Here is a 17342-nt window from a genome sequence, read left to right on the forward strand (position 1 = left end):
CACAATGTCTATTTTATGCACGCCCATAAAACCGTGTTTAACCGATCAGACACACCTGTGTTTGCCTAGCCACCCTCCCTCACCTCCCCCAAAACAGTGACTTCCTGTCACTCACTTTGCGAATGGTTCTTCTGTGCAGGAGTAATCGCAAAACAATCACTGCATGTGTGCAGTGCGGCATTCGTCCATGTGCATTAGCAAACAATTGCTCGATCTGCCATTGCGTCCATCTCTGGTTCAGGCCCTGATACCATAGTTTAGCAAGTTCATAGCCATTATACAATGCATTTGTGGCAATTCTGGTCTAGTAATTGTCTGCAAAGCAATAGATGTGCATTACTGTAACCAGAAACGCAATAGTGTACAACTACATACTGATGTCCGCAGTCCTTACAAAGTGACATGGTCGCATCAGATGGCTGATGGAAAGCAATCTTGAGTCAGCCGCCTTGCTCAGCACAGAGTGCCGACCCAGAGCTTCATATTGCTGGTTGTGATATGACCTTCCTCACCATCACCTACCACATCTCTCTCTGCAGTTTCTAATCCTTAGGAAGTGGTTTCTCCTTATGCTGGGCACACACTCTACAATTATGGAGCATATTCAATTACAGTACCCGCAAAAAGTCCCGTCCTTTTCACCTGCCAGACTTTCCGCCTACATCGCTTGTTTTTGGACAAAACACTTTTCGTGCGCGCGGCCGCTTTACATCCTATTCAATTCCAAAGGATGTGTAAACGCAACCCGGCGAAACTCAAATAGGTGAAAAGTGCCGTTAGATTTGGGGAAATCAGCCTGACACCCCCCAAAAGATGCACTGACATGGGTGATCACTATGTATAACCCCGAATAGCCCTGTTGACGGTATTTGGTGTGCTTAAATACTCTCAATAGCTGCTATTTAGCGTCTTTGCACAAGTGGTGAAGAATAGCATTTAGCAGTTTTTTGGGGGCAAAAATAAGTAGTCCCAGCAAATTTGGGGTACATGAAAATGGGTGCAAGCTTGGATAAAAATCGCTAAAGTGTGGTTTTAAAAAACAAAAAATGCACCTTCAGCAAGCACCTGCAATAAAAAAAACACATGGGCATTACTTGGGGGACCCCCCTGGAGTCTATTTCGCAAATTTTTAAGTTTGTTCCCCAACTTTGGACTTTTTCACCACCAAACCAAAAGTACTTTTTTGGGGGGGATCTAAAGTATTTTTTTTTTAGTTTTTTGATGCAGTTTACCTTTGGTGGACTGTCCCAAGACTGCAGGGGTGTTCCCCCAACTTTGCACCCCAAACCCCCAATTCTGCACTTTTTTTTGCCTGCTTTCAAAGGCGAATCTTTTCTGCTGGTTACAAGGTGCAGCCTTTTTGCACCAGCTTTGGAATTGAATACGGGGATAAGTTTTCGCCTGGTGAAATGACCGCATCGGCAGAAACATTCTGCTGAATACGGCTTATCGTGGCATATTGAATGCGGCCCTATCTATCAGATATCTGTCCAATCTGGCTGGTTGGAATGAAAATCTGGTAATGTATGGGAGCCAATGACAATCGACCATATGATCTTAAACACTAGAAAATGGACAAAAATGATGATTCAAACTGGTTAAATTAATTTATTTTAACCAATTTGTCTGAATGACAACTTTTGTCTGTTTTTCAGTGTTTGTGAGCAAATGGACAATTGTCATTTCATTGCAACCATCCAGATTGGACAAACATCTGACAGATAATTGTATAGTGTATGCCCAGCGTAAGCTAGTTGCTATGGATAAAACTGACAAATCATGTTATAAATAATGAAATACCAATGTAGAATAATAGTGGAATATAACTATTGTAATGTTTCTGTATATTTTATAGGTACACAAATGCATTTCACTTCTTTCTACATATCTGAATGAACAACCTGATATAAGGGAGATTGCTTGTGTTGTTTCATGCTCTGTGGCACTGAGATTACATGCAGAATTGGAAAACTCTTACAATGTACAGGTATGTTGATCTCATTAAAAGTATGTTGACTACAGTAAAGTTGATAAAAAGACAATGATCTATAAAGTTTGTCTATTCATAAATTCTTAATGTGTTGATGCAGAAAAATGCAATCAAATCCCTAGGGTGACAGTTGCCAGTGTTTAGGCTAGGCTTGCCGACTTTTAGCTCCCTCCTTCCGGGAGGGAGCTGTCGGGCTTACAGGGCTGGGGGCGTGACGTGGCAAAAGGGGGCGGGGCTCGGCACCAGACATGTTGTTGGGGGCGGAGCATGGGGCGTGACAGCGCGATCGCGTCATCGTGGCTCCACCCCCTCTGCACAATGCCGTGATTAATGGCATTGTGCAGCCGGGGGCGGAGCCACGATGACGCGATTCAGCGCGAATCGCGTCACCGGCCCCCCTGCTGCCGGTGTTTTTACCTAAAAGTGCGGGGGGGTGCGGGCACATCGCCAGGGCCGGGAGGATTGCCTGCCTTCCCGGGAGGTCGGGAGCGGCACCCGATTTTCGGGAGGCTCCCGACCAAATCGGGAGGGTAGGCAAGTAGTGTTTGAAATACAGACGTGTTTTTTCAGTAGGTTTTTCAGAAAATCGAACACACCCGAACTATAGGGTTCCAAATTTAATCAACCCCAGCTCGGATCACTTTTGGGGATCCGAGTAAAACAGAGTCTTGGCTCAGGTTTGCTGTAAGTTGGTTTTTGATTGCATGTAAACAAGGCAAAATAATTTTATCAATTCTAATGAAATACAGAACCAAAATAGAAAAGAACCAAAACCCATGAAGGTGATTTTGCCAAAACATAACCATAACATTCCAAGGTGGTTTTGCCAAAACCAAAACACTGGGTTATGTGCACATGTCTAGTACTCATACACCTAGCAGTTACAATACACCATATGACGTGAGAGGCCCTGAGTGACTGGTCCGATCTGAGAGGTGTAGCATACCATCCTTTTTAAAAAAAAATTTGCATCTTATTTGCTTAGCAGACACAGCGACCCACCACTCAAAGTGTACTAGAGACATGGGGCTGCAACCTTAACTGCCCAGGAATTTAAATAATGTAAATACATGTACAAAGTCACTGACCAACAACCGCTGCATCACAGCTATTAATATACAAATTCAGACTCAATCGCACACAGATATACAAATGTTGCACATTGAATTGATCAGTGCAATCTAGCTAAGTATTTTTGTCACTTCCAGTTGTTTTATTCACAGTTGTAAGATGCATATTTTGAGCGAGAAAGATGCCTAGCTCGCCGAGAGGGGATATTTGCCGTGACTGAAGCCACAGTGTATGAAAACACATCTGTACATCTGTTTAATTTGCATAAAATATGAATATCTGTATTGAGCATGCACATGCTCAAAATATATACACACATGTCTGTATGCAGATTATGACTCAGCTTATGCTTAAAACCCCTTTTGCATGAAAAAGCAGAATGGGGGAGGAAAAGGATGGGCAAACATAGGCTTAGTTCAGTAAAGGAGCCCTCACATAATTGCAATTGAAATACCAGGACCCATTTACACTTGTCAGGCAGCCTATCTCTTACTGCAGGAGTGGTGAAGTGAGACACAGTAATAATGACCATCAGCAGTGCTCTCTAGCAGTGGCATTACCAGGGGGGTGCATGTGGGGCACCTTGCCCATGGCGCCATCTGACAGGCCCAGCAGAGGAGCCGGCGGCCTGGGATTCCAGCACTGGGATTCCAGTGCACATCCCACTGGACTATCCCCAGTTGAGGATGACATTTGGCAGCCATTTGAATTTGTCGCCGCCCGTTAGCAAATTACAGCTTGCGGACTGGCAGCCAATAGAAAGTGGCCACAGCGAGCCTATCGTGACTCGCCGATTCATGGCTGGCTCCGCCTGCGACATCTGACTTCAGATGCCGCTGGGCAGAAAAGTCAGTTTGGTGGCAGCAGGCAGAGGATGCAGACATCACGGGAAAAGCTCCAACAACCATGGAAGAGGCCAGAAGATGCCAGCCTAAAAACAAAAGAGCTCCTGCGGCTCTGCTGCTGGCCAGGACGGGCCAGGGGCAGAAGAATGCAACTGAGGACCGCACAGGTAAGCTACCATTAATCCCTCCTTAGATCACCATGTTGTCGGGCACTAGGCCCGTGGGATAATTAGGCCTGAGGACTGATAGAGGTGGGAGCAAAACTCCCTAGTTATGCCCCTGCTTTCTAGTCACTGAATGGCTGGTTGCGGCTTAACCCATCTAGCTGATTGTTCTTAATCATTAGTTTGACTACAACCAGCTATATTATACTGTATAAAGTCCTGACTATTTGCATTACTTAATTGATATTTCTATTACATGTCTATTATATGCACTGTGGCTGGAAAAATTATTCCAAATTGATTTTCAAAATGGGGAATACAGCCGATGTTTGTTTTATTTTAATCTAATTTAATTTGTTTGTATTGAATTCAAATATTTGAATTCAATTGGAATCACTGTCAAGCAATATACAGTAGCTTCTGCTTAAGTTTAGGGTTCAAATGCATTAAACTGTAAAAAACATGTTTCCTTGGATTAATCATCTTCACAATACCCTCTATGAATTATTATTATTATTCTTTATATGGCACCACAAGGGTACCGCAGCGTCTAACAAAGAACATGGTTTGTAAACATTGCTGCAACACACAAATAAGTAGTATGGTGACCGAAATCAAGGGTTAGATAATTCTAACTACAAATACAATTTCAATAAAATCATCTAAACCATTTTTACATTTTGTTTATTAATTTACTATGATCACCTCATTTGGTAAAGAATTACACAGCTTAACCTCTCTTAGGGGTAAATTTACTAAGAATTGTGTTTGGTCATTAAAAAACACGCTGGGCATTGCTCATACTTGTGTGTGTTTGTCATGCTCGCAGATGGATTTACTAAGAATCATGTTTGCCTGTCTATTTTGTTTTTCGATGGTGATACTGATTGTCTTGCATGATGTGAGAGTTCAGTCATATTTGCCCCTTCTAAAAGAGAATCCGCTGAGCACTGCACAGATCAATGTGATCTCTTCAGTGCTTGTTTATGTTATAGGTAAAATAAAGGGTCAAAAAACGGAAAAAAAAATCAACATGAGCATAACAACAAAAGCATAACCAACCAGGGCTGCCAAGAGAAATCCTGGTACAGCAACTTTCCAGGCCCCCCCTGGAGGGGGTGTGGCCACAGCATGTTAGGGACAGGGCTTCACCTCTCTATATACATATACACACAAACACAGATATACATAGATATGTGTATATATATATATATATATATATATATATATAGTGCTTGAAGTGGGAATTTAGAGGTGGGGATGTGGAGATTGAATCCCCCCCTTTGGCCCCTGCTTCCATATCACCCCATTGTACTTCTCACCCCCACACTTCTCCCTGCCTGCTCCTTTCTCATACCCTGCCCTTCTCACTAACTGATTCCCTCTCTTTTTCACCCCCTACAATACTAACTGCCTGCTTCCATCTGTCTGCCCCCTATTCCCTCTTTCAACCCTCCTCTCTCTCTGCTTCTGACCTGCGTTTCCTGGAATGGAGCCGCCGGAAGCATCGGGTCTTCTTGGTTGCTGCAGTTTAATCCGGGGGGGCCCCCTACCAAAGCATTATCCAGCCCCAAATTGGTCAGTCCAGGGATGGTAATCACCAGAAAATGGGGTCCCCAAAAATAAAATAGTGTACCCCCTCCAGAGAATCAACTAGCCCTAGGCTGAAAGCCCAGGGTTATTCTCTGCACCACTGGTGGCAGTAAGTGTTGGGGTAATGGTGAAAAATTCGAAATAATATTGTTCTTTATAGTGGGTAAGTCTCATTTTCCAGGTAGAATCCAAGGTCTTCTGAAAACAAAAAAAATTTAGACCCAGTCCAAAGACATAGAGCCAAATTCGATTAGCCGTGAAAAGCCACGGTTTGGCAAAAAGTTTACACTGGTGTGAACTTTTTGCCAAAAATGTATATCGGCTATCCTATTAGCAGCGGCTTTTCAACACATGCAAATTTTGTGCAGCTAAAAGCATTAAATAGTTTTCACCATCTCTGAGAAGGTGAAAAAATTTGCGAAATCCCTAAAAATGTGGGGGCTTGGTTCAGAACCCTCCTAATGACTACTTAGGCAAAAATAATTTTTTTATTAACTTAATTCCCCCTAATAATGACATGTAATTTTTGAGGTCAAAATTTAAAAAGTGTTGAAAAAATGGGTTTAAAGTAAAGGTGCATACACACGGTACAATATCTATGAATGATATAAACGATAACGATATCGTTCAATGGTATATGATTCATATGATTCATTTTTATGCAGTGAAAGATCAACGATGCGCATTCCCGCATGAACGATAACGATATTTATGATCGTCCGTACATACAGTCCAACTTGCACGATATTGTAAACTTTGCCTGTTCAGAGATGTGGCAGGATGCCTTCATTGAAAGATATCTTTCAAAGATATCTTTCAATTCATTGGTGGTACAGATCCATACCATGTGTATGCAGCTTTATTTAGTAGGTAATTTGGGGAGCTGTATGGATGGGACAAGTGTTTTTGGGATTGCAGGTGGCTGCAACAGGTGTATTTTTTACTTTTTTAAAAAGAGCCCTAAAATTACACAAAAATATAGTTGCGTCCATTTTTATGTACCCCTAGTTTAACTGAAGTGTTTATTTTGCCCCAAAATACTAGCTTTCTATCATTTTTCCACTGTAAATAAAATGCATATTGCAGCCATTTGACATAACATAAAAACCCCAAACCCTATTATTATTTTGCCCAATAATACACTTCTAAACAATTACCCAATGTTACTGTAGTTTACCTTTTTTCGGGGGTACAGGCACATATTCCCATTTTCAGGCACACGTTTCACCGTATTTTGAAGGACGAATGTTGCATTGCGTCTTTTGTAATTGGATTGACTAAAAACCCATATATGTGATATCAGCGAAAAGTGACACATTCGGGTGAAGGGTGCGATAAGTTCACACATGCAAAAACTTAACATTTTCACATCTAATTGAATCCGGCCCATAGTGTGTCCTCCATCCACATCTGAGTCAGGACCATTGTATCAGCATTTTAGCTGAGTGAATCTGAAAACATACCATGTTTTGCACACACAAATAAATTTTGTGGTTTAGATTCTCTTAAAAAATGACAGTTGCAATCAGGACATGTCTGTGGCCTAAAAAATTTCTGGACATTTTTGGCATTCAGCAATCTCATGTAGAAGATTGCAGCAGCTCGAACAACAGTTCCATTTGCCATGCTACCAACTGAAGCAAGAGGTAGTATCCTGGTGGAATACTACCCAATATACAGTATGCTTCAGCCACTAGAGAAACACCAACAAGTTATCCCAATGTCAAGAAATAAGGACTGGGAGAGGGGGTCCATTGTACCATAGTCCAGCACAATGGACAATACTCTATGTCCAATGCACACTAATAAAACCACTTGAAATTGTAACCAATGAAATGAGTTCAGACACTGCCTCTCTGAGTCAGGTGATTTCCTTAATTAAACAACTGGAAAAGCAGCTAGAGAAGCTGAAGGAGGAGATGAAACAAAGTGATTCTTCTAAGTATATTGGACTTAGATTTTGCTACATCTTGAAATTGGATCACTACATTTTGGCAACCATGCTTAATCCTAGTCATACATAATGTCTAATTTTTCCGCTGACACAGATCTTAAGAGATGCAAAGAGCTTCTTGAGAGAAAGTTGTCAGCTCAAGTGGCACATAACATGACAATGTTTCCTGTTACAGTTTCTCCTGCAAGTGATGCCAGAAAAAAAATTATCTATACCAAGAGAACCACTGGTGACGGTGATGAGTCAACTCAATTCACCAGAGTGAAACATTATTATGACAACTAGTCAGGCTTAAGAGAATTGGCACAATTATTGACACCACTGGCATTACTCTAAAAGACACAGTAAGCATCAATAAAATAGAGGAGGATTATTTCAATGACAATGTACAAATTAGCATGTCATACAATCCTTTTGAATATTGGGAGAAAAAAAGGCAATTTGGAGCACCTTCTACAAACCAGCTTTGCTTTATTTAAGATGCCCACCCTTTAGTGTGTACTCTGAAAAATTGTCTAGCACAGCCGAGAACCTTGTAAGTGATCGGCATAAGATGCTACTTCCCAAAAAAAACTGGAAAAACTGATGTTCATCATAATTAACTACAAATTCAATTAGGAAGACCTGTGCCACAATTTACTACACAGTACATGGACTTTACTGTAACAATGGATTCCAGTGGGGATGAGCTAATATTGTGTGATGTTGAATAATACACTGATGAGAGTGAGGATGAGGATTATAATGACATCTCCCAACGATGACAAAATTTACAACACTGTTAGCTGCCTTAGACTAATTGTTAGCTTGCTCTTCAGCCAAAAATTGTCAGTCCCTGTCGCTGAACTGCTTTGTTTGTTAAACTGTGCATGTACTCTTTAATATATAACATAAGGGTAGTTGGGAGCACCCAAGGACAATTCCATCCTGCACCATGTTTCATTATGAGCCTTGCCAGATTGTGTATGACAGGCAGTTATATTACTGCAATTTTCTGTGGATTTCAAGCTTTTTTGTATCTTGCAATGTCATCCATCACCAGCTTCTCATCCAGGCTTATAGGCACCATTTCATGCAGCTTCTGCACAGGTACAGAGTAATATCATCAAATCATATAATCATATAATTAATAATTATCGACTTTGACTAGGCTGTTTCTCTGCCTTGAAATCTGAGGCCTGTGATTTGCTGTTTGGTATCAGTTTTCACTTTAAAAACTCATTGAAATTTTATAAGCTTGTTTTTTAATAGTGTTTTACATGTCTCCAATTTGTTTTTTGTAATAGTTATATTAATAGTGAAATCAATCAATCAATAAGTCCAATATACTTAGAAAAATAACTTTGTTTCATCTCCTCTATCAGCTTCTCTAGCTGCTTTTCCAGTTGTTTAATTAAGGAAATCACCTGACTCAGACAGTAGGTCTGAACTCATTTCATTGGTTACAATTTCAAGTGGTTTTATTAGTGTGCATTGGACATAGAGTATTGTCCACTGTGCTGGACTAAGGTACAATGGACCCCCTCTCCCAGTCCTTATTTCATGACATAGGGATAACTTGTTGGTGTTTCTCTAGTCGCTGAAGCATACTGTATAATGGGTAAATGGGTAGAATTCCACCTGGATACTACCTCTTGCTTCAGTTGGTGGCATGGCAAATGGAACTGTTGTTCGAGCTGCTGCAATCTTCTACTTGAGATTGCTGAATGCCAAAAATGTCCAGAATTTTTTTAGGCCACAGACATGTCCTGATTGCAACTGTCATTTTTTTAAGAGAATCTAAACCACAAAATTTATTTGTGTGTGCAAAACATGGTATGTTTTCAGATTCACTCAGTTAAAATGCTGATACAATGGTCCTGACTCAGATGTGGATGGAGGACACACTATGGGCCGGATTCAATTAGATGTGAAAATGTTAAGTTTTCGCATGTGTGAACTTATCGTACCCTTCACCCGAATGTGTCACTTTTCGCTGATATCACATATATGGGTTTTCAGTCAATCCAATTACAAAAGATGCAATGCAACATTCGTCCTTCAAAATACGGTGAAACGTGTGCCTGAAAATGGGAATATGTGCCTGTACTCCCGAAAAAAGGTAAACTACAGTAACATTGGGTAATTGTTTAGAAGTGTACCTACAGTAGCTTCCACTAAGTACTCCATCCCCATTTACCTGTGCTGGACTCTTATCTAGTTCTTGATTAATTAAAATATTCTATAGCATCATATAGTTTATTAAAATCCCATCCTGTCTGCCATTACCATGACCCTATGTTTCATAGATATGCTAGATTTTTTTTAAATGCCATGTGTTTGTAATGCTGCTCTGTTGCTTACTTTAACCAGCCAGCTAACTACAGCCTTTGGCAAATATTAGTGAAAATATTGGCAAATATTGCGAGCTGTGAGGTGATCAAAATTGACTGGAAAGTACTGGAAATTAATGTTTTTGAGGTTAATAATACTGTAGGAACAAAAAAATGCCCAAATTATGTGATTTTAGCAGTTTTCATGAATTGCACAGAAATCCAAAACCAAAACCGAAACAGAACCAAAACACTTATGGGAGGATTTTCCTAAACCAACATTTTTGTGGGTGGTTATGCCAAAATGAAACCATTGGGCTACATACACATCTCTACATAAAAGTAGTTTTAAACCCAGATTTGTTTATGTTCAAACTCTAATTCCAGTGAATTTTTATCTCTATGGGCTCTATTTATTAACATTATTTTTACTAAAATAAAGTGAAAAAGGGTGTTTTCACACCCTTTTCACATTATTTTAGTTTCACCTGTAGTTATTACAGGGCAATTGGAGTAGAATTAGTAAAATTCTACTCCAACCCCCAGTATCACTTATTTTTAGTAAAGCAGATCGCATTTCCCATAATTGTAATGGGAAATGTGATCCGACCTAAGTTACTAAAAATAAATTGTAAAAAAATACCGGGGGAAGCCCTGTGATAATAACGCCACCTGGAGGTGGCGTTATCCAGGGTCTCCCCTGGTTACCGGGCTCCCACTCTGCTCTAACGGGGAGAGCAGAGGCGGGAGCCGGTACCTGTAATCAGCTATGTGGTCTAAGCAGACCGCAAGCTGATTACTGTAAAAAAAAGAAAAAAAAAAAATTAAACATTTTTTTTTTACTTACCTGAATCCAGGGACCGGTGATCGGGCCTCCGGTGATGGCTCCTCTCCGGTCAGCTGGTCTCCCATAGTACACTGGGGCCCGGTCATCAGGTGATCGGGCCCCAGTGCAGTATGGGAGATCACCTGATCGGGAAGCCCGGAGAAGATCACCGGAGGCCAGGAGGATGCAGGTAAGTGTAATGAAGGGAGGGGGGGTCGCGGGGGGCAGGGCCTAGCGCCGGGGGGCGGGGCTTAGCGTCGGTGGAGGGGTAGTAGCGGTGGTCGGTCGGCGCATGCGCGGGCTCTTAGTCGCGGTATTTTTTCCGAAAATACCGCGACTAGAGTGCGGATGGGATCCGCAGGGTCAGAGCTTTATCGCAAGCTCTGTCCCTGCAAGGGATTTATAGTAAATCCCTGTGATATTGCCTGAATTCGTAATGCAAATTCACTCGGTAATATCACACTACAATCCGCATTTAATATGCGGATTGTAGTAAATAGAGCCCTATATGAGACTGGTGCACAATAGTATAGTGTTGCAGTCTGTTAGTAAATAAAGAATTAATTTGATTAGACAGCTGTTTATAGGTCTTTCTGAGGTAAATATCCTAAGTACAGATTTTAACATTGGTTCTGTATAGTTGTTAGAAAGTGATAAGCTGATGAGTCCTTCACGAAATTTCAGTACAAATGGGTTCACTGCGCAGGGTAAATGCCTAACGCAAAAGCAACTAATTCCCATATAAGAAACATGAGGGTCAAAAAGTGTAAAAATGCATATTTTACAAATAATATTGGTAGTACCAGAAAAACAACAACATAAATCACATAAATAGCACAAATAGCATAAAACGACACTACCGTTCACAATAAAAAAATACAGTTATGCTTTAGAAAATAGCAGTCTCTCTGTCCACAATGAATTCATATAGTTGCTGGGCAATTGCAAGCAGATGAGACTCTAAAATAACTACACTCCACAATTAACCACTTAACTGATGATTTTTTCAGGCAAAACCTGTCAGAAATTGTTGGGCCCGCAGGAGAGTCCGGGGAGATCCATTCTGCACATGTATAGAATTGATTTCCTCTTCAAAAACACAGCCACCTTGTCAGCTGAAGCACAGTTGGCTGTGTTAGTTAAGTAGTTAATTGGATAAACATATTACTAAGCTGGCTGATCATCAACCCTTGTATTGGGATAATTGATTAGGAGCAACATTACCTCTGGAGAATTGTGGTGGCTGTTGCTGGTTTCCCAGCAGAGATGGTATGTGGCCAATGATCTCCCAGTAATAATAGGTGCTGAACCATTATTAATGTACCTACAGTATATTGTCAAAATCCAGATAACATAATTTGTCTCTTTGAAAAGGTGGTTACATTATGCTGGTAAACCATGAAGTATAGATGGATTCCAGCTGCTCTACATGAACGCACAGCTGAAAGGTTGCAGTATCCCAGTCCAGCACTGCAGATTATCATGCAGATGGATGCAGCTTAACCTAGATGGTATGAAAAACATTGACGGGGAACAATCAATGGTTGTACCCACCTATGGCCACCCCTGCTCTGTTACTGACAGGGCAGCGGGCCAATCAGAGATGGGACTTTGAAGGTCACATCGGGGGCAGTGCTAGGCACCATGTCCCAGCACGAAGGAAAAAAAACATTATAGGGCTCTATTGATGGAGGAGAACAATTAGATCTCTGCCATCAACGGCACAACCATCGACGGTTAATCATAGATGGTTAATAGCTTTTGATGGTCATTGGCAATTCCTAGCTCCCCTCTTTGAACTATACACAGGGAGACTGTACATCTGGAACGTTCTCATCTTCTGCTGATCATCAGTGTTAATGTTAACATTAGAGATGTGTGAAGACCCCCACATTTTTGTTTTGCTTCTAAATCATCATGATGTTTTGGCTATGACTAAACCTCTTTCAAATATTTTGGTTTTGAATCTGTATTTCTTAAAAAATTGATAAAAACAACTTGTCAGGTGTCTCAAAGAAAATTGCCCTGTGAGTGCATACCTAGGAGGATCAGTAGTACCACATTTATGGATGTGAAGCAAACCAAATTTATGCACATACTGTACTGTACACATGGTACAGTGCAGAAACATAAACAGGCTGCGAATATAGGATAAACAAAGTACATAATAATCCTGTCTTGGAGACTAGACTCAGAATGAATAAATAAACGAACGAGCTGAGGCAAATTCAGATTCACTGGGTAATACAGAAAGCTCTAATGAATGCAAGGTTACAGGAATGCAAATAATGACAATGGGGGTCATTCAGACCCACTCGCGAGCGGCAGTACGCTCGCAAGTGGGTCGATGTTCCCCACTGCGCATGCACACGACGGAGGGACAGGCTTTCCATCACTCGGGGTCTCGCACCAAAGGGGGCATGCTGTCGATGTTGATTGACAGCATGCCCCCTTTGGTGGGCGTGCCGGGGGCGTGCCTGCCAGACGGAGGCGTTCCCATGGGAACGCCTACCGTCTGAAGCCGGCCTCACTGACATCACTAGTGATGACAGTGGGAGTGATTTTGGCTCTGATATAGCCAAAATCACTCCTGGGCTTGCGGCAGCGAGACCCTACCGCAGGGTCTCCGTCGCAAGTCCGATGGTCGCGATGGTCAAGACCATCGCGACCATCTTTTTGGACGCTCGTATATGCTGTGGGTGGTGACCCACAGCTATACGAGCGTCCAGGAGGACGCTCCATTTTCATGGAGGAGGGCCCTGATTCAGAGCGAGCGCTCTGGTCAGAGCGTCCGGCTCTGAATCAGGCCCAATGTCCAGGAAAGCAGTGGTACACAGAAGTCTTGGAACAAAGGACCTCATTCAGAGCTGCTCGTAAGCGGCAGTACGCTTGTTCCGAGCAATGTTCGCACATCTGCGCATGCGTACGGTTTATAATACCAATGCGCGAACCATTCAGTGTGGCCGAAAATCATTTGTTCGCTATATAGCAAGTGCCTGCTATTTTGAGTGACAGAATGAGGCGTATGTGGGTGGTAACATGGGAAGGTGCTTGAAAACGGGGAGTGGAGATCAGAACGCAGGCGTGCTTAATGGTCAAAGCGGGCGTTTTATGGGTGTGCATAATTGATACAGCAGCGTCATTGACCACGTCACTTGGTTGTTTTATAGTCAGAACTGCTCGCAAAATTGTTGTAGGAAAAACCAACCACAAGAATAGCGAGCAGTTCATACGCTGTTCGATGTACTTGATTAATCTAATAAATAGCGGACATGACGTATAATGTGAGCGGCCAGGGGGCATTTTTATCAAATAAACGAGCGCATGTTTTGTTCGCTCGTTCAGACATAGAGGCGGCAACAGACCGCCAGGAGCGTACGGTTCATTTGAATAGCCACCCCCTTTTTCTGAACGAGCGAGCGCTAATTGCGAGCGGCTCTGAATCAGGCCCAAAGGACCTCATTCAGAGCCGCTCGTAAGCGGCAGTACGCTCGTTCCGAGCGATGTTCGCACATCTGCGCATGCGTACGGTTTACAATACGCATGCGCGAACCAGTCAGTGCGGCCGAAAATCATTTGTTCGCTATATAGCGAGTGCCTGCTATTTTGAGTGACAGAATGAGGCGTATGTGGGTGGTAACATGGGAAGGTGCTTGAAAACGGGGAGTGGAGATCAGAACGCAGGCGTGCTTAAAGGTCAAAGCGGGCGTTTTATGGGTGTGCATAATTGATACAGCAGCGTCATTGACCACGTCACTTGGTTGTTTTATAGTCAGAACTGCTCGCAAAATTGTTGTAGGAAAAACCAACCACAAGAATAGCGAGCAGTTCATACGCTGTTCGATGTACTCGATTAATCTAATAAATAGCGGACATGACGTATGATGCGAGCGGCCAGGAGGCGTTTTTATCAAATAAACGAGCGCATGTTTTGTTCGCTCGTTCAGACATAGAGGCGGCAACAGACCGCAAGGAGCGTACGGTTCATTTGAATAGCCACCCCCTTTTTCTGAACGAGCGAGCGCTAATTGCGAGCAGCTCTGAATCAGGCCCAAAGAGCAGTATGCACTTGAATGCAATGAAAATAGTTGTACACTATTCTTAATGCAGTTGCAATTTCTTAGCTGTGGATTTGCAAAAATATGCTGTTAAAGTTAAATAAATAAAATTGAATGAAGTAAAATAATAAACAACTTTTTGTACATTTAAATCATATTTTATATTTTCCATATACTTACAAAAATTGCTTTTTAACATCACATCTTGTATATTAGCGTTTATATTCTTTTCGAACGTTGCACAATTTCCAACATAACAGTGTGTAAATATTGCACTGCAATTTCATGTATGAAATTATATTTGATTTTGTAAGTGATCACAGATTTGCAAACATTTGTTTTATTCAAGAATGCTTGTAGTTACAGCTTGTTTGGTAAATGTACAGTGCATCTGGAAAGTATTCACAACGCTTCACTTTTTCCACATTTTGTTATGTTACAGTCTTATTCCAAAATGGAATAAATTTGTTTTTGTCCTCAAAATTGTACACACAATACCCCATAATGACAACGTGTAAAAAGATTTTTTGCGATTTTTGCAAATTTAATAAAAAAAACAAAAACAAGAAATCACATGTACATAAATATTCACAGCCTTTGCTTAATACTTTGTTCATGCACCTTTGGCAGCAATTACAGCCTCAAGTCTTTTTGAATATGATGCCACAAGCTTGGCACACCTATCTTTGGGCAGTTTCGTCCATTCCTCTTTGCAGCACCTCTCAAGCTCCATCAGGTTGGATGTGAATGCCATTTTCAGATCTCTCCAGAGATGTTCAATTGGATTCAAGTTTGAGCTCTGGCTGGGCCACTCAAGGACATTCACAAAGTTTGACTGAAGCAACTCCTTTGATATCTTGGCTGTGTGCTTAGGGTCATTGTCCTGCTGAAAGATGAACCGTCGCCCCAGTCTGAGGTCGAGCGCTCTGGAGCAGATTCTCATCCAGGAGGTCTCTGTGCATTGCTGCATTCATCCTTTCCTCTATCATGACTAGTCTCCCAGTTCCTGCCACTGAAAAACATCCCCACAGCATGCTGCTGCCACCACCATGCTTCACTGTAGGAATGGTATTGGCACGGTGATGGGCGGTGCCTGGTTTCCTCCCAACATAACACCTGGCATTCACGCCAAAGAGTTCAATCTTTGTTTCGTCATGGTCAGAGAGTCCTTGAGGTGCAATTTTGGAAAACTCCAGGTGGGCTGCCATGTGCTTTTTTGTAAGGAGTGGCATCTGTCTGGCCACTCTACCATACAGGCCTGATTGGTGGATTGCTGCAGAGATGGCTGTCCTTCTGAAAGGTTCTCCACAGAGGAATGCTGTAGCTCTGATAGAGTGACTATCGGGTTCTTGGTCACCTCCCTGATTAGGACCCTTCTCCCCCGATCACTCAGTGTAGATGGCAGGCCAACTCTAGGAAGAGTACTGGTGGTTCCGAACTTTTTCCATTTATGGATGATGGAGGCCATTGTGCTCATTGGGACCTTCAAAGCAGATATTTTTCTGTACCCTTCCCTATATTTGTGCCTCGAGACAATCCTGTCTCGGAGGTCTACAGACAATTCCTTGAACTTCTTGCTTGGTTTGTGCTCTGACATGCACTGTCAAGTGTGGGATCTTATATAGACAGGTGTATGCCTTTCAAAATCATATCCAATCAACTGAATTAACCACAGGTGGACTCCAATTAAGCTGTAGAAACATCTCAAGGATGATCAATGGAAACAGGGTGCACCTGGGCTCAATTTTGAGCTTCATGGCAAAGGCCGTGAATACTTATGTACATGTGATTTCTTAGTTTTATTAAATTTGCAAATATCTCAAAAATATTTTTTACACGTTCTCATTATGGGGTATTGTGTGTAGAATTTTGAGGACAAAAATTATTTTATTCCATTTTGAAATAAGGCTGTAACATAACAAAATGTGGAAAAAGTGAAGCGCTGTGAATACTTTCCAGATGCACTGTATATTATAGTAATGGTTGCACACACCAAAAACTTTTGCAGGCACCAGTGTTCACCAATAAAGTGTTAATGCTGCCCTGTATTGGGAGCTCTGGGCTGCATTGAGGTCAGTGACAAAAAAACAAAACACACTAGTGTGCACCAAGGGTTAATGTTGCCCCTGTATTAGGAGCTCTGGGCTGCACTGTGGGTAGATAAGCTACAACACTAGTGTGACTGTGCAGTGCACCATTAAAAGGTTAATGATTGCCAATGAATACTGCCGGTAAATTAGGAGGAGCTCTAGGGGCTGTGGGCCTGATTCAGAGCCGCTCGTAAGCGGCGGCTCATTCGCTCCGAGCGATGTTCGCACATCTGCGCATGCGTATGGGTTGTAATGCGCTTGCGCCAACCAGTCATTGCGGTCGGAAATCATGCACTCGCAAAACAGCGAGGGCCTGCTAATTTGAGTGACAGAATGAGGCGTTTGTGGGTGGTAACAGGGGAAGGTGCTTGAAAACGGGGAGTGGAGATCCGAACGCAGGAGTGCCAAACGGTCAAAACGAGCGTTTAATGGGTGTGCA

At 42.1% G+C, this 17342-nt stretch overlaps 1 protein-coding gene across 1 annotated transcript in view; it reads left to right on the plus strand.

Annotated features, from left to right (window-relative positions):
- Positions 1-17342, plus strand: part of DDX60 (DExD/H-box helicase 60) — a 379348-nt gene that overhangs the window by 58067 nt on the left and 303939 nt on the right. Inside the window, exon 6 of the mRNA XM_088450288.1 lies at positions 1856-1987. Coding sequence (XP_088306414.1) covers positions 1856-1987 — 132 coding nt within the window. The remainder of the gene's footprint in view (positions 1-1855; positions 1988-17342) is intronic.

This window comes from Taudactylus pleione, unplaced genomic scaffold (genome assembly GCF_031769625.1).
Source record: "Taudactylus pleione unplaced genomic scaffold, aTauple2 ptg000513l, whole genome shotgun sequence".
Taxonomy (NCBI): Eukaryota; Metazoa; Chordata; class Amphibia; order Anura; family Myobatrachidae; genus Taudactylus; species Taudactylus pleione.